The sequence below is a fragment of the Pleurodeles waltl genome, chromosome 3_1 (genome assembly GCF_031143425.1).
Source record: "Pleurodeles waltl isolate 20211129_DDA chromosome 3_1, aPleWal1.hap1.20221129, whole genome shotgun sequence".
In the NCBI taxonomy this organism is placed as follows: Eukaryota; Metazoa; Chordata; class Amphibia; order Caudata; family Salamandridae; genus Pleurodeles; species Pleurodeles waltl.
Window position 1 is genome coordinate 282504101 of NC_090440.1, and position 24301 is coordinate 282528401.

At 41.4% G+C, this 24301-nt stretch overlaps 1 protein-coding gene across 2 annotated transcripts in view; it reads right to left on the reverse strand.

The window, feature by feature from the left end:
• MYZAP (myocardial zonula adherens protein) overlaps positions 1–24301 on the reverse strand; it is a 584270-nt gene that overhangs the window by 202023 nt on the left and 357946 nt on the right. Inside the window, exon 15 of one of the 2 annotated variants that reach the window (XM_069222399.1) lies at positions 23620–23661. The exons of the other annotated variant lie outside the window; for it this stretch is intronic. Within the exon in view, the coding sequence (XP_069078500.1) occupies positions 23620–23661 (42 nt within the window). The remainder of the gene's footprint in view (positions 1–23619; positions 23662–24301) is intronic. 2 annotated transcript variants of the gene reach the window in all.

Below are 24301 nucleotides of genomic sequence, written 5' to 3' on the forward strand. Positions count from 1 at the left end.
CAAGGGGGTTTGCATTTGTGACACCTGAGATGGCATCGGGCATTTTGATTGCGGTCTGGTTAAACAGTATTGGCTGCTATTTTAACTTTCAGTCTAGGCATAGTCATGTTGCTTCCTACTTTGGCAGAGACTTTCTATGGCTTTTTCCATTTGTAGTAGTTGAAACATATTTTATTTCAACTGCGTTTTCAGTATTCTTTGTTTTTTCTTTTTATTGTCTGAAGATAGATTTGTTTGCAATGATTTCAATTAATCATGCAACAGAATAAACTTTAAATTTGAATAGCGGATGTTAAAGGCTAGTCAGGTCAAACAGCAGCTGTTTAGGTAAATGCAAATGGACCATTGCTTTTTGTTCTTCTGTCCTTTTTGTAAACTCTACAGTGCCAAGCAGAAAGGACCTCTTTGTGGCAACATGTTTATTTTTTTTTCGCACTCCTGGGGAAATTATAGAAAAGTTAGAATCTTTGTGCGTGTTTCTGCTGCCACTTTTTAAAAAACAAACTGACTATTCAACTGCGTCTAATATATTTTTTCAACAACTAGCAAACAACTTTTTTTGATGTGTTTAATTTTGAACTAGTGATTCTATTTTTACTCTACATGTTTGCAAACATGCTTTCTCTTTCATATTAAAGAGCTATGCACCAAGTTTTTAAGTGGTGTATGGGAAAGGTGGTGGTGTGACCATGTATTATAAAGGGTAAAGCATCCCATGCCATACATGATGAGGATATTGCATGTCACCTCAGAAATCCATAACATTATAAAGAAAGTCTGCCTTCAGTCTCGTTCCTCTACATGGCCATCGAACTCCTTGGTGACTTGAAATATCCTTACAGTGTTTGCCAGGGGATACTTTATTCCATATATATTTGTAGTCAGCGATAAAGTACTTTAAAATGCACCACTTTACAATCATATAAAATTGCTCTGGGGGGAAAATACACCAAACACCCCAACAAATGGTTAAGCTTGCCTATTGTAATGCACTATAAAGTAGTATTATTTATATATTGATTCCTAGCCCACAAATGCGCCAAAGTGCTTTGCAGATAAGTAGCTTTCTTCTTGTGGTTGGTGTGCGAGGTGTAGATTTGTAATGTGGGCTATGCAAGAGTAAGAGTACATGTGCAGACTGTATTTCAACTGTATAACAACATGAATCAGCACATCAGGATTACAGTTTGTTCAGTTCACATTACATACGATAAGCAGCCAAACAATCCACCACCCCTGTAACTTGGTCACAGTGGTACAGACTAGTATACTAATGGAATGACAGGCACTACCTCATCACCCATACATGGGCTGGCATGCCCATTCTTGACACTGATTGTCGGCTTGCATCCAAGTCGGCCACATAGTCACGGATAGGCCCCCAGAAGTCTGTCAATCTAGAGATAGACGGCACAGTCTTGGCATATGGGTCCGCCAGTTCCCTGCACATAATCATGTCTTTCAGCCAACTTTTGCCAAAGTCACCTGTAGCCAGCCCAGTAGAGTTGCCATTGCCAGCAGCTTCCTGTAGTGTGTAGGGGCAACCAGTATGTATCCCAGCATTACCAACATATCAGATATAGGGGTTACTTTGTCATTATGTCCAATGTATGGATTACCCGTAACCAAAATGTAGTGACTGCTGGGCAAGACCATGCCAAGTTTAGGAAGTCTGCGCACATTGCAGCATATTTGCGGAAGCTAAAGTATGTCGATATGCCATTTTCATCATGCTTATGGGAGTATAATATGCCCTGTATAGGTATTTGTAAAGGATAAGTGTGAATTTCCCATTTGAGGATATCTCTTTGGTTTGCATGCAGCCGAAAGACAATTACTTGTCAGAGATTTCAATGCCCAGTTCCATGGACCACTGTGTACGAAATTGTAATTCTGGTTCAGAGGTTGCTATACGTGCAAGTTATAAGATGTTTGGGGGTTGAGAAAGGCAACAACTGGCAGATGTTGGGGCTTCTGAAAAAGCTGGGAGAAAGCGTTTCAGCAATTGTTTGAGATGGATACCTCAGTGCATCCAGTATCTGGGAAGGTGTCTGGACTAAAAAAGTTGTCAGCTGTATAAGTTTTTGATTTGGGGATAAGACCCTCAAATAGTGAAACAGATTACACTGTATTAATGGAAGCAAGTTGGTTCTGTGTGGGCATGTAAACAGTGTGGGATTTTAGCTTGGGGAGTGTACTTAAGTTGTTTTCCGCTTTGTTCCTCAAAACACATTAAGGCCCACCCCTGAGAATGCCTCTGTGTGTATTTCTCGGTCTTGGCAAGGCAATCTGCAATATAGTTTAGTGTGAATGGGGGCCGGTTCTGCCAGGCCATACTCCAGGTCTACATGTAGGCATTGTCTTAAATTATATAGCCAATGAGGAGTGAATTGGGCCTGTGGTATTAAATAGCAGAGCTCAAAGTTTGGACCACCAAATCTGTGCTTGTCATAGGGTTTATGTAATTTGGACCAGCCAATCCGTGGTTGTTACCCAGCCCATATCAGGGTAATCATGAGGGAAACTCAGTTGGAAGCAGAACACTGCGGAGAGGAATGGGGATGTTTTGAAGCATTATGGGGATGTTTTGGAAGCATTACCATTTTCATCAGGGCAATCCTACTGGCCACCCTTAGGGGAAGCCTAGTCCACTCCTGCACTGAGTCAGTGATTGCAGAGATACAGGTCCCGTAATTCGCTTGTATGATGGTATTAATGTCTCTGTGGTACAATATTCCCAATTATCTGACCAGTTCGGTTGTCAAGCACGGTGGGGATCTGAGCTCCGTCCGCATCCTGGCATCCATGAGTGGAACCAATAAAGACTTGTTCCATTTTATTTGTAACCCACCACACCACCGCCCATACGTAACCACATCCTGCTTAATTCGACGTAGGCTGTGGGCTGTTTTTATTTATTTATAATCAGAAGGAGCATGTCATCTACATTGATTGACAGCAGGACATCACGATTTGCAAAATCGAGCCTCCCGATGGTGGTGTTAATCTCCTAGGAGGCAAGCTCGGCTTCCATGACAGTGGCGAAAAGGAGCAGGGACAAGGGACATCCTTGCCTCGATGCCCTGCCAATCTCAAGTGGCTCAGTTAGCAAGACTTTGAAATGTATTCCTTGCCTTGGGGGGAGTTATATATTAATTTCATCAATTGTAGAAAGGCCATTTCCTCTCCCATACTTTCTAGTACTATGAACAGAAACACCCACTGAACTGAAGCAAATGCCATCCCGGCATCTAGGAAAGTCGCCACGACTTCCAGTCTGCGGACTATTTCTGAGTGAATGCAAAGAGCGTATGCAGATTGTCCTCCGTAGAGCAGCCAGGAATAAACCTTGACTGGTCTGGGCACACTGGATAGGCATCAGCGACAGAAATCTATTGGCAAGGAGTTTTGTGAGTATTTTTACATCCAGACTCACTTGGTCTAGGGCAGATATGAGCTGCATCTATTCGGAGGTTTCCCAGGTTTAAAGCGCATTATAACGATTGCCTCAGCCAGCGAGTTAAGGAGTAGGCCTGTGAGGACGGCCTCTTCGTAGAAAGGCAGCAAAAACTGAACCAGTTCTTCCACGTGCTCTTTTTATGGGTGAGCGCAAAGCGCTCCTCCATAAAGTAATCTCTCTTTGGGCTTCAAGCCACCCCAAGGTCACGTCAGTCTTTCATTGGTTCCTGGGCTTGCTCTTTAAAATCTGCTTGCTTTCATTTGTGAAAGGCATGCATACGTCATGCCTTTTCCTGTGTTTAGCCCGCCTACACAGCACCGGTAAACTACTAGAAACATACGAGGCTCGATGTTTTGAGCCTGGTTTCTGGACTACTTTTTCTGTTAATTTTCCACGCAGTGCGATCGTGCTGGGGTTTAAATAGCACAATCGCGCTCCGTTTTTTCATTTTCAATTTCAGGGTGATTGCGCTGCATTTTTCATAGCGATATCACGCTGTGTTTTTTTTCTTTTAATTTGTGTGGCAAGAAAAGTTAGGTTAGGAGTTTACATCGCAAATAGCTCCAACTCGAGCAAACGTGAGCCCCGTTGCATTGAAAATGCTTTTTAAAATTTGACTTGAAGGCTACCACTCCCAAGAGCGCTGCCATTTTTCAGGTGGGTAATTACACCCCTGAGTTCCTTCGCTGTGTTATGCTGGCACAGCAAGTCCCATTGGTCAGGGGCTAGCCAAGCCAAAGGGGTGTCTTCTAAGAATGCATGAATGCCACATGCAGATTCCACTGATGATGAGCTGTATTAGTGCTTGTAGAAAATTATGAAACTCTAGCATGTCCCAGGAGTGGTGCACCACCTGCCCATCATCAGTTGTGAGCCCAATGACATGGTTAGGAGTCCAGTTTGGCTTCAGCACCGATACTCACCCTCGCCATGTATGCAGGTATTTTGGCAATTACTACAAAAATGTCTACTGTCAGCTGCTTCTTTGTACTCCTGAGTTTTGGTTTTCAGCAGCTCTAGCACTACCGCCCCCTTTCATTGTCATACTGGTCCTTTAGTGTTTTGATTTCTCTATCTAATTTAGACAGTGCACCCAAATGGATTTAAACATGCTATTGCTTTGGCAATGCATTCCCATTGAATCACTACTTTGTACGCCTCCCATAAAGTAGGTGTGGAGTCCACACAGTCTTTGTTCTCACTAAACTTATTCTTAGTGGCCTCCTGTAGTTCCTCCTGAGACACCCTATCCAAAAAATTATTCGGTCGCAGGTGCCACTGCCGAATGATGTGGGGCTTCAAGGGAAGAGACAGGCTGAAAAGTACTGGGGAGTGGTTTTATAATGTACGAGGAAGGTGCAGACTGTCGACCACATCCCAGGACATCTTTTGTGCCAAACCAAGCATCTAGCCTGGAGGAAAAGTTATGCACTGATGAATGAAACATGTATTACCATTCAGGGGGGCAGATCAACCTCCAGATGTCCACCATGCCTTTTTTTTTTGTACGAAAGTGGTTATGGTGTCCCTCACCTTGTTGCATTTGCGGGCTAATCCCTTGGTGCAGTCCAGTAATCGATCTAATATGGAACTGTGGCCACACCCACCCCCACACACAACACTAGGTGACTGTCCAGTATGTGAATGCTGGAAAGTAGGTGTGTAGAGAATTCCGGATTGTCTGTATTTGGGTCACACAAGTTAACCAGGGTCACATAAGTGGTGCCAAACAGTACCTGGATTAAGTGGTAACGCTGCTGTTTGTCTGATTTCATGTACAAGTGGTGAAATTTAGTCGACCTGTGAATTAATATAGCTACCCTTCTGGAGAAGGTCGAGTAGGAGGTGAAGTAGCTATGGTCTCCCCAATATTTGTCAAAGACTGAGCCAAGTGCATTTACGTGAGATGCCTAGCCCCCTAACATTCCACAAGATGCATTTTGGGGCCATGTGGGTTTAACTGTGCAGTGAAACAGGACCAAAGTTGCAGAATTACATGTGTTGGTTGTGTAAGGATGATGGTTGGCTATAAGCATGTCATGCTATAAACTGAATGCTGAGCATGTATGGAAGTAACAGGTTGCAATGAGGTCTGGTGGCATCTACCCTAGAGGGACCAGAAAACCATTATGTTATCCCTTTCTGTCCTCAGTGAAGCAGAGGTATATAAACTAATGAGTAGTGTATTAACAGAAAAGGATATTCCACATTGGCAGATGGGTCCTCATCCCATCCGAGGCAAGAGCTAGGGAGTCAATATTGTGTACATCTGATTTAGCCTCCGTACAGTTTGCATTGTTTCAAGATCCCAGCATCTACAGTCCATACAAATTACTCTATTTCGTTCAGGCACGGTTCATGTGCACTCAATCATCCAGGGGGAGAGCTTGTGCTTTTAGAGAAATGAGGTTTATTCTTTAGGATCAGCTAAAATTGGCATTTTACCTACTAGGGAAAATCTCTGCCCCGCCGGATACAACATGGTGTGTGGGTTCCCATATCCTGGAGCTTTCCTATATGACAAATGCAAATTTGAATTTGCAGCACGCGTCCTGCATGCTCTGAGTGAAGTCCAGGAAGAACGTCAGGGTCATGGCTTCATCTTGGATGGTGCACTTTGTCTCTAGTGAGTTTCAAAATGATGTCCCTGCCTCTATAGTTTAAGAGTTTCACAATGAGAGGATGTAGTGGAGCTCTTGGGATCAGCCTGGGGGCTACAGCTTGGTACACTCTTTCCACCACTGGCATGCAGGTGAGAGAGTCTGCACCAAAGATATTGTGGAGACGTTTTTCTATGTAACTTTCTGTTTACCCCACTGCTGTTGATTCAGCCACTCCCAGAATCTAATATTGCTTCTGTGTGAGCACACCTCCAAATCTTTGTTTTTCAGTTTGATCTTTTCAATTTCGATTGCCATCACTTTTAGGAGTGTGTTGTGGTGCATCATCCTCTACATTTGATATTCTGCATTCGGCCATGTCTACACACACAAGTTGGCTATCCAGCCATTCCCTCATATCATCTAGCAGGCAGGTGAGTGAATCGATTTTGGAATCAATAGTGGATAGACTGGGTTTCATCTCCCTCAAAAGAGAGGTCACCTCATCGGAGGAAAGGGAAACCCTGCCAGCAGCCCCTCCACATCCTGGTGGTGAGGGTCTTGTAGCTCCTATGGGTCTCAAAGATCAGACAGGATTGTTTGTCTGGTTTGCCCATAGTGGGCGCAATCCCGTTTTGGATTAGAGGTATCTTCGCAACTGGGGGGCCCGGGCAGCACTGATGAGCAGAGGGCCCTCGAACAGATCACCTGACAGCAAGACTGTGGTAGTGGCAGCAATTGCAAAAGGTTTGTGCTAATTCCAGGGCCCACAACTCTGCCTTATGAAAGCACCCACACAGCAGCAGTTCCACGATACCTTGAGTCATCCACGAGCACTTGATAGGCAGAGGATGTTACCTTGGGCTCTTGAGCTGTTGTGAATTAGCTGCAGCGCAGATTTTTGTTTGTGCAACAAGGGGCTAGTGTAAGGATGTAATAGGCCTCCTTCTTGCACCCCGCCCCTGAGCTCAGGATTGGAAGTCGACCACGTGGGTCTCACAGTTGAGGGTGGTTAGCTGGCTGAGTTGCTACAGTCGGCGGTCGTTGGTAACAATTACGGGGACTCATCCACTCTTCTCAGGAGACAAGTGGCTTGGGTTCACATCTTTTCTCTCACTCCCAGGGCTGGACCACTCGCAGACTGTGGGTCTGCTCCCCTCCCTCCTTCCTGGCCGCATGCCTGCCCTGCAGGTCACTCCGAGCAGCCACTGGTCATCTCCGCTCTGGGTGGCAAGCACAGGTACTCCAACCATGGCCGTTAGCAGAGGCTAAGCAGGCCACAGGGTGGTTGGTCTTCCTTGAATTAAACAGTGCCTGCTGCATCCTGGAAGCAGGCAGCAGCATAGAGGGCTTCTCCTCAGGTTCAAATCCTCTGTTAGGCTTGTTTGAGGCTACAGGATCCATCTGAAGGATTTTGTGTCCCGCCCACGGAGCAGTTTCAAAGAGCCACCATCTTCATTTGAGCTCTATAGTGTCCCCCAACTGAGAGATACTTGAATGTGTGGTCATGCCTACCATCCTTAACTTTATTTATTTTACTAGCTTTAGACCGCAACAACAATCAACATAGTAGTAGTTCCTTCATTATCAATTTAGAAAAAAGTGGATTTAAAATTGATGACCTTAAAAACGTATTTTACACACAAATAGATCAACCAACAAACTCCCCTTCACTGCAAATAAAACAGTATTATATGAATTATTTAATAGAAGTGGTTAAAAGATACATTTTTACTTAAAAAAGTATGTCCACTCTAGGGGCAAAACGCTTCTGAAGAGTGTAAAAATGTTAAAACTAATGAGTTCATTGTAGTTTCCTCTAGGTTGGGTATGTTTTTAAGTTGTGTGCTGTCTATATCTGCATATGGCAAAAGACTGATAGTTGGTGCAATCCTTTATCATCTGTTGGGGAAAAGTCTGGTCTTTATCATCTCCTTGGATTCCAGATTGACTCAAGGTTTCTTGTCATTGCTGCACGCAGGTTCTATAAAGTTTCTGCCTGTGCAGAAAACAAGGCTCCACATATGTGCTAATTATGTAGGGTGTGATGGCCAGCAGTAAGTAGTGCTCGCTCTAGAATAGTTGGCTCTTTTTCTCTGGGTATCTTTTCTACTTTACTAGGATGAAAATGTGTGTACTATTTTCGGAAACCTGCAACTCAATGTTTTGGATAAAATTACTGCATTTCAGAAATATATTTAAACCTACACTTGAGGGATAATTAATGTTATGTTTGAGAGACTTACTGCTATTTCTGGTTTGTTAGTACTAGAAGACTTTATTAGCATTGTCTACATTGATAAAGCTTTGTATGATAAAGCCTGTGACTTTGCGAGTTAGATAAATTATGATTTTTTTAACCTTTTTTCCCCCAAGTAGATTCCCTGTCAAAACTTTTCAATCTACCTGGTTGAGGCAAGCTTGTAAAAATATTGAAGAAAAATTATAGATTTCCACTGTAAAGGCATTTCTTTTTATTTACTATTAACTTTGGCACAGTTTATCAAATCTACACAAAAGTTTCCAATTGAAAGGTTCATTTGATTTGGGTTTGGTGTGCAGATCTGTTGAGCGGGGAACAAAATTAGGGGGGCCAAAAAAGCAACATTGATTAATTTCCCAACTGATTTTTTGCTCAATGATACAAAAAAAAGTCAAAAAACGCTGAACAGTAGAACAACAAACTTTTTATGAAAGGACAACTATCCTCAATTAAATGCTTTTACTTTGTTTTGTTTTTTAAACCTGCTGTGTAATGTTGGAGAAATTAGCATTAGAAACATGTTTTGTGTAAGCCTCACTTTGAGCTGACCTGTCAATCGAATTAGAAAGATAGGGATACCTTGACAGTCAAAATTTGTTTTTTTGATTGGCTTATTACTTGAGGGCCCTTCAATAGATTAGCACTATATTTGCCAAATGTTTAGCATATCCAGTTTACGCTTGCCATTTTTATTTCGTGCCTATCATTTTAGCCTGGCAGTGGCAGTTTAATCACTGAAATTCGACATGCCAAAACCTCCCTTTTAAATATTATTAAATTATACCTATGTAGGACTTGTGGCCCACAAGGCAGGTTGCATGGTATTTGAAAGTAGGACATGTAGAAAAGTAATGTCAAAAGGGCCTTAAGTGACTAGCACCCTGATAGTTTTCACTGTGGCATGCCTGCGTGTCATATGTAGAAAACCACAGTACAGATAAAAAAATCATAATACCTTATCCCGGGAATTGGACTAGGAAGAAACATAATTAAACAGCTATTGTTATACATATTCAAATCTAATTCAATGGTGAAATCAGATTTTTAATATATTGTTAGAAATGGGGTCTTTGGTTGACAGTCAGGTTACCCCCTGTTCAAGCAAGGACCCTCACTCTAGTCAGGGTAAAAGAGAATTACCCTCAGCTAACCCCTGCTTACCCCCTTGGTAGCTTGGCAGAGCAATAGGCTTAACCTCAGAGTGCTAGGTGTAAAGTATTTGTACCAAAACACACAGTAACTTAATGAAAACACTACAAAATTACAACACTGGTTTAGAAAAATAGGAAATATTTATCTAAACAAAACAAGACCAAAACAACAAAAATCCGACATACACAAGTCAAGTTATGAATTTTTAAAGATTAAACTCAAAAATAGCGCTTCGAAACAAAAATGCTTCGATGAGATGTTAACACGGCGTCGTGACGGAGTTGTTCCCAACAAGCCGACACCAGCGGCACCGGACACGGAGTCGTGTAGACCCCCAAGTACAGTACCTTTGGTGAAGAGTGAAAACAAGCTGATGCGAAGTCGGGGATAGCGGCGTCTGTGCGAAACGTTGAATCCACGCACTTCGAGCGGCGTCGGTCACGACGTGGTGCGGCAACTTCCACGGAGTCGCGGACTTCAGCGGGGCTGCTGCGGCGTCGGGCCTGCGAAGAGCGTCGCGTTCCAGCGAAGGTCACGGCATCAGGTGCAGGCGGCGTTACCGGATTCAGCAGCGGCGTCGGTCCGAAGTCGATTTCCTTGGATTCCACCAGCTTTCCCTTCAAGGGCCCAGGGACTGGATAGGGCACCACTTGTCGGGGCAGGAGTCTCTCCAGAGACTCCAGGTGCTGGCAGAGAGAAGTCTTTGCTGTCCCTGAGACTTCAAACAACAGGAGGCAAGCTCTAACTCAAGCCCTTGGAGATTTCTTCACAAGATGGAAGGCACACAAAGTCCAGTCTTTGCCCTCTTACTCTGGCAGAAGCAGCACTGCAGGAAAGCTCCACAAAGCACAGTCATAGGCAGGGCAGCACTTCTTCCTCAGCTATCAGCTCTTCTCCAGGCAGCGATCCCTCTTGTTTCTAAAGTCTGTGGTTTTGGGTGCCCTTCTTATACCCAATTTCTCCTTTGAAGTAGGCCTACTTCAAAGTAAAGTCTCTTCTGAATGTGAAATCCTGCCTTTCCCAGGCCAGGCCCCAGACACTCACCAGGGGGTTGGAGACTGCATTGTGTGAGGGCAGGCACAGCCCTTTCAGGTTTGAGTGACCACTCCTCCCCTCCCTCCTAGCACAGATGGCTCATCAGGATATGCAGGCTACACCCCAGCTCCCTTTGTGTCACTGTCTAGTGTGAGGTGCAACCAGCCAAACTGTCAAACTGACCCAGACAGGGAATCCACAACCCGGTAGAGTCACAGAAATGGTATAAGCAAGAAAATGCTCACTTTCTAAAAGTGGCATTTTCAAACACACAATCTTAAAATCAACTTTTATTAAAGATGTATTTTTAAATTGTGAGCTCAGAGACTCCAAACTCCACATGTCTATCCGCTCCCAAAAGGAATCTACACTTTAACCAGATTTAAAGGTAGCCCCCATGTTAACCTATGAGAGGGACAGGCCTTGCAACAGTGAAAAACGAATTAAGCAATATTTCACTGTCAAGACATATAAACTACATTATTATATGTCCTACCTTAACCATACACTGCACCCCGCCCTTGGGGCTACCTAGGGCCTACCTTAGGAGTGCCTCACAAGTTAGAAATGGGAAGGTTTAGGCCTGGCAAGTGGGTACACTTGCCAAGTCGAATTTACAGTTAAAACTGCACACACAGCCACTGCAATTGCAGGTCTGAGCATGATTACAGAGCTACTTATGTGGGTGGCGCCACCAGTGCTGCAGGCCCACTAATAGCATTTGATTTACAGGCCCTGGGCACCTCTAGTGCAGTGTACTAGGGACTTACTAATAAATCAAATATGCCAATCATGGATAAGCCAATTACATACACATTTTGTAAAGGAACACTTGCACTTTAGCACTGGTTAGTGCAGTGTATGGTTAAGGTAGTTCAATGAAAAGGGGGGGGAAGGAGGATTGGGCGGTCCAGTGTACGCCCTCCCAACAATGTGATAATATAATGTGGTACACTGTTCCGAAATTTAGTAAAGAGGAAAGAGAAGGAGTCCTGATAATCAGGAGCAATAGTCCTCACACACCATATTTGGTGTCATGCTTCATCATCGGACTGCTCCTCGTCAGACCGGCGCTGCAATGTCTGACGGGCACCCCCCGAGGGGGGGCTCTTTGCCGGAGGTCTTTTTTATACTCGATGATGCCGCAGAGCCAAATATGGGTCAGAGAGAGGAAAAAATACACAAGAGAGAAAAGTAAAATTGGCTCAGATCCCTCACTCAATAGTTTATTACTTGCTGTTGGGGAATGGTCAAGATTAAAGGAATAAAGGGAGTGAAGTCAGAGATAATGCTCGGACATTCACACAGAAACAATCAAAATTGAGGAGGATGGAAATGATCCAACACTCCTTGGTGTGCGGTCGACATGTTTCGCGTCTCTTTTGGTCCAACAGGATCCCGTGACGCTTCTTCTGGACCTACTAAATCATAGAGTTTCTAAAAAAAAAAAAAAAAAACAATATACCTACACTCCTGCTGACTAACGCTCACAGTCAAGGCGTCATCAGTCACTTACTAGGATTAAACCGGACTGGCTTTTCTTTCCTATCAGTCGCCCATCTCCACTAAAGAATAGGCTCCATGGGATCACGCTGGCCTATCACCCGGTTCACAGAAAATTTCCGTGGTCGCCGGTGTCCACAGCAGCACCTACCCAGGGGCCGCGTTCCCGGATGTGAGCGTTAGTCAGCAGGAGTGTAGGTATATTGTTGTTTTTTTTTTTAGAAACTCTATGATTTAGTAGGTCCTGAAGAAGCGTCACAGGATCCTGTTGGACCAAAAGAGTTGAGTTACTGTATGTGGTTTGGTACAAATACTTTACACCTAGCACTTTGAAGTTAAGCCTACTGCTCTGCCAAGCTACCAAGGGGGTAAGCAGGGGTTAGCTGAGGGTGTTTCTCTTTTACCCTGACTAGAGTGAGGGTCCTTGCTTGAACAGGGGGTAACCTGACTGTCAACCAAAGACCCCATTTCTAACGGCATCCCCCCACCTCAGGTACCTCTCCTGGCTCCCCATCCAGAAGAGATGACAGTTCAAAATTCTCACACACGCCTACAAAGCCCTTTACAACCAGGGCCAGCCTATATCAGCACCTGAATGAACTTCCACAAACCCATCAGATAGCTATGTTGAACTGCCCTGGGCTTCGCACATACCCCTCGTTTTTCGCTGCAGCCCAGTGGGGGTCACTACGTCTCCTACAACACCACCAAGACTTGGAATGACCTACCACCTCCATTTGTGGACATCACACTACCTGTCCAAGGTCAAGAATCAACTAAAAGACCTGGGCATTTGGCTTAGACCTTGCAAACTCTGTGCCCGGATACCCTCAGTGGTCTCAGTGGTGAAAGCGTTGCGTTGTATAAATACTGATTGACTGACTTCTGGCAGGCAAGCACTCTGCTCCTAACATCTGAAGAATGGCAGCAGTCAATCTGTGTAGATTCTGCTGAAAAGTTTAGTATCGAGATACTTTGATTGAACCCTGGGATTTTTCTCCTAGTCTAGGAAATGTGTAGTAAGTTTACTATAAAGACATCACCCTATCTGGGCCTCTTTTGAAATGTTTCCTTCCCAAAGGGAAAGATTTTAAACATTTTACACATTGTTCTTTTAAAGAAAGAACTAAGCAATCCTTGGAAATACATTTCTTTATTTAATAGTATCCCACATTTAGTGTATTGACTGCCCTGCTGTTGCCGGTTTGAAGCAAACATATTGTGGGGAAAAAAGTATGCTGCAAAAAGTTACGTCAAAAATCTAAACTTTAGAAAAAACTAAGAAAAACATGTTGTGGTTACAAAAACATATGTTTACTGAAAACATTTGTACCTTATAGGAAAATAGTAAATAGTAGGGGTAGAGTCAAGTAAGATTCCTCCTGTTACAGTAGAGAAGAACATTTACAGTGAGGTGGGGACTATGGAGGGGGGGGCTAAGCATTTTTAGGATTTTGGGCAGTGTTAAGAGGTACTAAGGGGTTGTTAGAAGTAAGGGTTTGGGAGAGTTAAAAGGTAGTAAGTGGCACTGAGGCTTCAGGGAAACAGCCTTAATAGATGGTTTGGGGTTTTTTGAGTTCAGGGATGGCTGGTGTTAAAGGGTAGTAAGGACTTTTTTATGGTGCAGGGAATGGTAGGTTTTGGGGAAGGGTAGCAATAAGGGGAATTAAGGGGGTTCTAAGTTCCAGGGAAGGATACCATTAAAGGATACTAAGTACTAAGGATACCATTAAAGGATACTAAGTACTAAGGATACCATTAAAATTAAAGTTACTAAGTTCCAGGGAACAATACCATTAAGGCATACTAAGAGTTTTGAGGTTGACGGAAGGGTAGTATTAAGATTAGTAAGGAGTTTCTAGGTGTCAAGAAACTGCAATGTTAAGGGGTAGCTAGGGGCTTTTAGGGTTCAGAGAAGGGATGTGTTAAGTTGTAGTCATGTGTTTTTAGTATTCATGGAAGGGTGCCTAAACAGGTAGTAAGGGGTCTTGAGGGTTCAAGGATGAGAAGGGATAAAGTATGCTAAAGGGTTATTACGGTACAGTCAGATAAATAAATGAATGCATGAAATAAAAATGACTTTTAAAATTCGACTTTTGTTTGGAATTGTGATAGAAAAATACGAATGACCCAACATAATTACCAGAACTCGACTCAAATGTAGTTGAATATTACATATAACCAACTGGCCATACCATTTCTGACTGCTGTCAGGTGTTGGATGCTTAGACAAACAGGAATAGATTTCACTTTTTATTCTACAACATTAAAACAGGTTTTGAATTTTTTAGACACAAATAGCACTTTAAACAATCCTCTCTGTGGTATTTGTACAATCATTTTCCTGTTACATTATGTCTATTTGTAGAGTGCACAACTAACCCAGGACGGTATCCTGGCACTGAAGCAGGATCAGTATGGGCCAAGCCCGGGTCAAGGCTGGGTGAAAAGTGAGGTCTTCAGCTCCTTGCGGAATTTAAGAAGTGAGGAGGCGGCTCTGGTGTGCAGGGTCATTAAAAAATACTACTTGTACTAAAGTACTATGTACTAAAGTCTATGTACTAAAGAAGTATGTGGCAATTGTGTTTAGTGAATTTTATTTGCATGACTTTGCATCTACCAATTTGCATAAAGATTGTGAGACATCATAATGTCTCTGCTTCCAGCCAGTCTGTACGGAACTTTCCATTTCAAAGAGATACTGCTCAATCAACCCTTCTACACTTCAGGGAAGCAGGCAGTGGTCAACAAATGTGTTTTTTAATTTTTTTTAATTAAAAACAGCCCTTGTCCCTTTAATGGACACAGACTGCTTTTTAAACAATGTTTCCGATTTTGGAAAAGAAATGGAAGGGTTATGGTCTGGTGTCCGTTGCAGCCAACCACTCAAAGCCATTTGCTGGAGGTCCAAAACGGCAGACTCCATATTTAATATTTATTAGAAAGATCATTGTACAATCCAATGCACATGTACACTTTACAATGATACCTATTAGCCTACTGGTTACATCACAAATTGAACCCATTTGAAAACCAGTGACTGTGTATCCTAGTTTGCAAACGGATCTCAGTACATATGGGCTGGTGGGAAGGGCGCAACAGGCATGTATGCCTGATTTGGGATCCCCGGGGCACTTTAGTATTACAAAGGGGCAGCAGACACAGCCCCTTCTGTAACACAAGCACCAGTGCTATCATTAGGGAGTGCTCCCTCATTTGCAAGGGGTGGGGCCCATACAAATGAAGCAATCACTTTGCCTCTGTGCCCGCAAACATGTCTTTAGGAGACGCACTGGAAGTGCACCACAGAAGGTGGCATACTTTCAGTGAACTCCTAAAGGCAGCCCTCTCGAGGGGAGAAAGAGGGTCCCATGGATCCCCAGACACCCCCTTGCAGGTGGGTACAGTCATTCACTGCACCTGCCTGAAAGGGTATCTCTCTCCCCCCTTGAAAGTGCAGGCAGATTGTAAAACACAGAGCACCTTTGAAGCAGCCACTCCATATTTCCCTTGAATACACTGCCCCCATGGCAGAGCAACTTTGCGGCTGCCTTGAGGGCAGAGCATTAACCATAATAGGGAACCTGTTTCAAGGTGTGCCATGGTGCAGTCTGTGGTGAACTGGAGCCACTGTGGAAATTAAGCAGCAAGTGCTGGAAAGTTAGTTGTTGGGAAAGTGTTATTGCAGAACACATGAATGCGCGTTGGTTAGATGTGAAAATTCTGACTGCCATTTTGGGATCAGGTGCACACGCAGAGCATCAGGAGTGGATTGCGTGACAGTACTGTAAAGAGTAAACATTGGTAACGGATTGCCTAACAGTGTTGTGCAAAGTAATGATTCTGTAGTGCTGCAACCATGATAATTGTGTACAAGTATCAGGAAATAATGCTTAAGCTATAAAGATACCAAAATAATGCGAGATTTTCATCAAATCTTGTTGGCCATCTTAAAGTCACGCGTAGTCTATGTGACTTCATTGAGAAACAGTGGGACACCATTTTTAAGTCAGACATAATATTTTTCCTTCATTAACAACCTGCTTTCCTGTGACAAATCATAATAATAATATAAAAAACAAAAAGTCAAGTGATGTCAAGTGAGGAAACAAGTAGTGAAATGACAATATATATGAATACAGAAATATACAATGATAAAGAAAATGTAGAAAGTGTTTCAAGTATAATTTTTTGAAGACCATTACCATTTGACATATCAGATCAACAAAATATTGCGCAAGGATAGGAAAAATGGAGAAGATGATTTGAATATTTTTTTTAAAAGCCACATGCAAACATTTTCTGAAGATAAGGCAAACGATTTACCACTAAATCTTATGGGAGATGATGTGGAAGGCTTCATAATAGCATTTCCTGAACAAGAGCAAAATTCATACGAGGGACTCATAAAAATGCCTGAATGAAAAATGTGATCTCAGTGAAATCTGTGTTTTGAAAGATACAATTTCAATACCGCTTTTTAAAGAGAAGATGAAACTATGGATGAATATGTAACAAGACTAAGAAGAATAGTGACTTTCTGTGAACTTGAAAAATTTAAAAATGAAGAGGCAATAAGATTGAGGATAAAACAAGGATGCAATTCAGTGAAGTTCGGAAGAAAATTACTGGAAAAAGCATATGATTTGCAAGAAATTATACGCATGCCTGGAACAGAAAGGCAAGCACAGAAACATACTACAATTATGGAAGAAGGTAGAATGAAAACTATATAAATTAGACAAATGTAAAAATAAAAGTCAACAATGTGGAAAGAATGGAGCCTCAAAATAAAGAACAGAAAATAAGTTACAGATGTGGATTGGAACATCTGCACATAAGAATGTGTCCAGCTTTAGGACAACAATGTAGAGAGAGTGGGATGTCTAATCACTTTGCAAGTTTATGTAGGTCTAAGAGAGACAAAAGGAACTATGGAACAGGAAGGAACATTAGAATATACAGAGTATCAGATGTTTAAAAAAAAATAGGAAGCACTAAATATCTCAGACAAATGGAAGGCGTTGAACATGATTTTGATGAAGAAGTCTGAAAGAATGTATATGATGTGTGAGGAAAATTATGTCAAACAAATTAAAATGATAATAAGAGAAAATATAATAAAACAACATCTGACGATATAATGGTCGGCTGCATTCGCTGCTGACAGTGAAGCAACATGCAACATTATGTGTATCGCTGACTATCATAAAATGAAGTAGCAACCTTTTTAAGTTCATCATATGTCAGATACACTTAGCAAAGAAGAAATACATGTATTAAATGGTGAAGTTTCTGAACTATGCTTATTAAGCAATGTCACTGCTCATGTCATGGGTTTACTAGCAATGACTTGTAATATTATGACGGATCATCCTGTGTTAAGAAAGAATCCAGAATTGTTCAGTGGGTCAGGTAAATTAAAAAACTGTATAATTATGTTATACATTAATGAAGTGGTGAAATCAATGGCTCAGATACACAGAAGAGTTCTGATACACTTGCAAGCAAAAACAGAAAAGTAGATACATTCATTACTTCAACAAGACATCATTGAAGCAGCCATTGGCCCAACACCATGGGTATCACCTGCTGTAGGGGTTCCAAAAAAAAGACACGGAATACATAAAAATTTGTGTTGACATGCAAATGCCCATAAACAGCACTTGAGAGAGAGAGAGAGAGAGAGAGAGAGACATCCAGGCCCACATTTAAATGACATGATTTGTAATATCAATGGTGCTACTGTTTTCTCGAAGGTGGACTTATATGAAGGGTATTATCAATTGGATATTGACAGTCAGTCACAATATATTACGACACTGTATCTTGTATTACTTAGTTATAAGAGGTTAAATTATGGCATATGCTCAGCTGCTGAAATTTTTCAGAAAACTTTAAAGAAGATATTAAGACCTGTGAAAATGCTATGAATTACAGTGATGTTTTCTTGCTCTTTGGAAAAATGCAAGAGGAGCATGATCAGGCATTGGACGAAGTATGTGAACAACTTGTAAAGGTTGGCTTGACACTTAATTTAGGAAAATGTGAAATAAATAAACCTGAACTATGATTTTTGGTCACATATTTTCTTGTGATGGAATGAGGGCAGGGCTAGTCAAAGAAGTATCTTCATATGCAATACTCAGACCTAAAGATGTATCTGAATTACGTTCATTCTTGGGAATAGCTAGTTATTGTTCATGTTAGATCAAAAACTTTGCCACCATCAGTGCACCACATAGGGAACTAACAAAGAAAAGGCGAATGTTTATTTGGAACAATCAATGTGAGCATGCTTTTAGAAGAATAAAAGAAGAAATATCATCTGCAGCCAATTTGAAGTATTTTGATACAGAATCATGCACAGAATTGGTGGTGGATGGCAGTCCCGTAGGACTTGGTGCAATATTAGTACAAGACAAGACTGGCAGAGAAACTCCTCAATATGTGGTTTCACATGCCAGTAGAAGCATATCTGATGTTGAACAAAGATATTCTTAGCTAGAAAAATAGAGCTTGGCGGTTGTCTTGGCTTGCGAGCATCACCGGGACTTCCTATATGGAAAGCCATTTGTGATTATAACGGATCATCAGGCGCGGACTTCTATCTTTGGAAATCCAAAAACAAAAATGCCCCCATGGATTAAGAGATGGGGAATGAGATTAATGGATTATAACTTTAAAATCATTCACAAACCAGGAACAGAGTATAATCCAGCAGATTTTTTGTCTAGACACCCAACTAAAAATGAAAGGAAACAACAGTCGGAGGCAAAGGAATACATATGTTTCATAATTAGGTCAGCAGTGCCAGGAATTATTTAGGAGAAGGAATTAGTTGAAGAGTCACAAAATGATGAAAATTCAGGAAGTAAAGCAAATCATACACACAGTGCAATTCGATTTCAAGCTAATATAAAAAACATTATATTTTGGCATTCATGAATATATATTGTGAAGTATCTCCTGAACTCTTCATCTGGAATAGTTTTGAGAAGTACTAAATGAAGCATTCCTTTGAATTTACAAAGGTGTGTAATTGATTTGGCTCATGAAAGCCACAGAGGTGTCTCTGCTACAATAACATTTATGAGAAAAGATGTGGCTTCCCAGATTATACAGTCAAGTAGAAGAGGTAGTCCAGACTTGTTATTTATGTCAATGTACTACTAAAGAAAGAGTGATGGAAGAATTACACATGCCTGAATTGCCAGATGCTGTATAATATAATGTGGCAGTGGAGTTTATGGACCATTAGATTCTGGGCATTATTTACTAGCAGTAATCGACGAATACTCCCATTTTCCCATTGTAAAAGTGATTGTCAATGTCTACATCTGTTGTGTTTCCTGTTCTTGATGAGATATTTTCCACTTGTTCCAAATGTATTAAAAACAGATAATTGGCCACCATTCAGTGCAAATGCTTTAAAAAAATGTATGAATTATTTGGGAATATTACACAGAAGAGTAACTCCGATCTGGCCTCAAGCGAATGGAATGGTGGAAAGACTAATAGCCACCATTAAACAGGCTATGCAAAGGGCAAAACTTTCACAGATTTTGATAATTCAAGCTCTGTGTCAAGTTCTACGTGATTATCAAAATACTCCTCATGGATTGACTGGGAAATGCCCTTCAGAATTGATGTATGGTCAGTCCAAGCCAGCATATTCACCAAAAGATCATGATGAAATAGTGGAAAGGGACAAGGAAGTGAAAAAAAAAGAAATATTATGCAGATAGTAAGAATTCTGGTTATAGTCAAAGATTAATTGTCTTAGAGGTGAAATGGGTGTTTGTACTGATTGTGCTACTATTTGTGCAGAGAAAAGTAGAAAATCTAGCAAGTACCTAACCTTCTTTGGTTTTCCATCATTGGCATTCTGACAGTTTACTGAGGACATAAACTACGAAACCTTCTTCTGGTTAAATGTCAAGGCTGGACTGGTGTTTCATCTGGAGGCTGGAAGGACGGGGGGCATCTTTTGTTATTGGGGGTGGTTTTATAGCAGTGCAGCAGTTTTAAAAGCACTTCAGATGTCCTTGTATACCCAACAGTATTCAGGCAACAATAAAAATGTAAAGATAACTATGGTGATTAATGTACCTCCTGGAGAGAGATCAAGGTTTTGTCTAGCTGCTGTTTTGACTCATCTAAGGTAGTGCAGAAGGTTAACATGCTTACTGCTACGAACGTACTATGCAGATTACAGAACAGTATTTTATGTACATAGCTCAGAGGGATACTGCGTTTGTCACAGAGCTCATTTTGTTACTGTGCAGTTCATAAATTACAAAAATAATCTAGCACAGTGAGCTAGGAACTGCCATCAAAGAGATGCATGCAATGGTACAGGCTAGAATGTTTATCTCCCCCCCCCCCCAGTCTTTGATCATCCTAATTTTGCTAAAAAGGGGTTGATTAGGTAGAAATAGTTACTAGTAAAGTCAACCCTAACTACTGTGTTACATTTTGAACCCTGAGTGTATGCTTTCCCAGACCAAGCACTCTTAAAAATGCCTACCAGTATGGATGATGTTTGAATCCTACACCCTGTAATCCCCTTTGTTTTATGTAACATTTTCTATACACTGATTTACACACACGATTTTCACTGTATGTGTGTGTGATGTAAAGTGCTCCAACACACTACGCTGGTAAGAGAGCTATAAAAGAATGAAATACATGTGAGAGAAGAGCGATGGAGAGATGAGAGGCACTGTTAGAGGGTAGTGGTGAGGGAATCATTGAAGAGCCCAAATAAAGACTGCCATATCCTGGTGCACTGTAAGGTCATCAACGACTATGCTTGTAAAACTAATACAGTTGAATATATAATGAACACTGTGTTGTAGAATACACAGTTTTTGCCATATTTTCACAAATTGTCTGGGGGGGCGGGGAGCCTCCATGCCCAATTGTAGTGGTCAGGCTCACTCGCTATGCACCCTATGGGGGCTGGTCTGACACAATTTTCCAAGGCTGTTTTGGGTTCCCAGACCAGCCCTGTTAATTGTATTAATGTTTCTACTTCTTTGTTAGCACAAACCTCATACAAATGAATGCAGGGCTTTTATTTGCAATAAAAGCTAGACCAAATTGAGCAAAGACGTATAGGAATACACTGAAACAGTGAAATTAGACCTTGACCTGAGAATGGGGGTGAATTTGAATGTTAAGGATAGGATAGTTTCAAAACTATGGGGCCTAGTTATGAGCCGGTTTGCTTCTCCCTTGCACCACACAACCTTACATGTGATTTATGAAGCCATGCAGGGCTTCTTTGTGTGGCCCCAAGTGGACCACGTAACTTTGAGAAATATCTATTTCTCTTTGTTACTTCCTTTTTCTATGTGTGCTGCAGAATCACACATAGAAAGAGGAATATGCCTCTGAGGATTGTTTTTGTGCAGGTAGGTGTCACAAAAAACAATGCAATGCAGGTACCCTTGCACCATGGTGCAAGGGTGCCTGCATTGGCACAAGACTGCTAAATGGAAGCTAGTGCAGGGAAAAGGCAGGAATGTGGCTGATTGCCTTAAATACGGCACATGCCTGGCATTTCCCTGTCGGGCAGGGAAGCTTAGCAAGGTGATGCGCTGTGCTACACTGTGTGACAAACTCATAACGAGGCCCCTATGTGTTTTAAGGGCACATCTGAAAGAAGAAAAATTTACCTTACAGCGTGGCTGGAAAAGGCTTGTGCCAGATGTACAAAATAATTTTGCACTCACAAAGACAGAAAATCATAAAAACAGAGGTTTTGTAACCCCCTAAGAGTGTTTTGCAATGCATAAAATGCCCTTTATGAGGCAGAAAAGTGTTTTCAACTCATAAAATGGGTTTTCAATGCATTACTAATTTCAAATAGGAAGGGCCAAGAATGAAGCCTATTTGAAAGTGAATGTTGGATGAATCAATTTTTTTCCAACTTCACCTCTGGCCTCAAACCATTGATCAGATAACGAGATCATATGTGGGAGACCTTCCCTTTAGGAATCATCCCCGCAGGACACCAGCTGAAGAGCAGAGGAGTAGAAGACTAGGATCCAAAAGTTGACTGCATTCTCCCTCGCTGTCTTTCCTAATGGAAAAAACGTTTAAAGTACATTGTAGGAAATGTTTTCCTATCTGTTATGTGAATTCAGCAATGAAGGTCTGCTATGCCTTTTAGGCTTTCATTGATGCGTTTCATCTATTGGTAGAGAATTGCATATTGCTTCCTGCCTAATTAATATTCATAAGGCAGGAGCTTTTACGGCCTCCGCCAATCCACATTTTGTGATATGATTTATGACTACATCAGCTGCATCGCAAAATTCTGGTCAGATCGCAAGAAGGTGGTAGGCTGTTTGCACCCATATTTGCGACATGTTCAATGATACTTTAGTTTCTTAGGGCCAGATGTATCAAAGTTCCATTTTGCATTGCCTAAAAAGCAAATTTTAGGTAATCGCTATTTAAGTAATGCAAATTGAAATTTAACAAAATAGCGATTCCCTAATAGCGATTACTTAAAATTCGCATTTGCTATTAGGGAATCGCTATCAGGGAATGAGACTCCATCTGTTCCTATGTGCTTGAAGACCCACAGGTACAAATGATTTTGCATTTCCTAATTTGAAAAATCATTTTAGGAACTTGCAAATTAGGAAATGCAAAACCAAGGGTGCTTAGGTCCCAAGACCCCCTTTGATGCACCCTCCTAAAACAACTGTGCACATGTAAAGCACACACATGCCCTGGAGGCATGTGTGCGCTACATGGCACTTTAAAAAATGCATTTTAATGCATTTTAAAAAAAAATGCACATAGTTACCACCAACTTGGAGTTGGTGGTCATTACATTTCCTAAATGCCCAGTTCGCATTTAGGAAATGCCTGATACATGTGCATAGGGAATCGCAAATAGGACTTCCCTATTTGCAATATCCTATTTAGGGAATCACAAATTGCAGTTCCCTATTTGGTGGAGTCACAGATTTGCGGAATCTCAAAAAATTGCCATTCCCTAAAGTGGGACTGCTATGCCTTTCATACATCGTGAAAGGCTATTTTGCATTTGCAAGCGGTGGAAATGTAATGCAAAATCCTTTGATACATCTGGCCCTTAGTTCGCCATTGTTTTCTTGGTATTTCCAGCAGAGAATGTGATCTGCTTCATGAAAGTGAATTACAAATACATCACTAAACAAAGTAAGCTTTTAATTGCTTTTACATATCCGAAGGCGTTGCACCCAGGCCACTATCACCTTTCAAATTTCGTACGGCACAAAAACTCATCATCTGCCAATTATTCTTTATCTATGGAATGTCGAACTCAGAATGGATTTTCCAAGCATAGCGTCTTGCCACAACACGTGATCCCAAAACATAATGAAATTAAACCCAATACCTTTCTAAATCTGTGGTTTATCTTTTTGAAAGAAATATACATTGTACAGATGTGTGTTAAGTATGTCTAAAATTCATTATAAATAAAACTATCTGATTGTTTTGTCAATTTTGTGATTTAGATTGAGTTTAAGGACCGCAGTCAACAATCCAGTAATATACTTATTTAGCTTTCAGTATGAAATAACACAAGCTGAACAACTTACAGAGGTGGCGCCCGTTCTCCATTGACGTCCTGAGATAATGTACTGTAAGAAATTTAACAATACCAAACCATAAATAAATATTAATATTATTTGTACGAAAATAAGTACATTTATAAAGTCCTTTATTGGACACATTTGGTTTAGAAACATGTAATTTACGTATTAACGTTAATGTTCTGTAATCTGTACCACATTTGTAATTTCCTGTTCCACACGTGCACCATAATTCTTGCTAAATCTAAAATATCTGGCCAAGACTCAACTAATCACTATGCATAGGGAAATAGGCCATCACTAAGATGCATATGTAGTGAGTCCCTCTTAGATCGAAGTTGGTTTCCCATTTTTAGCTTTGTTTTATGTTTCATATTTTATACGTTTTAGCTGTAGTGCTTTTTAGCAGTCTTATTTTACACACACTGTATGCATGATATTATTCCAGGAATATGTTGTACAAGTTGCTTGTTTTAGTTAGTCTTTTAACGACATATAATCAGTACATTCTGTTCAAGACTAGGAACACAGTACACAATATCATAGTACTTCCATTGCCCGTTTGGAGAGAGAGATTCTAATACCTAGACATATCATTGCATCAGAGCTGTGCCTCTAACTCAGTGTTGCTTTGATTATATAAAAGATGCACTGACCCGGTGGGGGCAGAGGGGCACTCCAGCCAAGA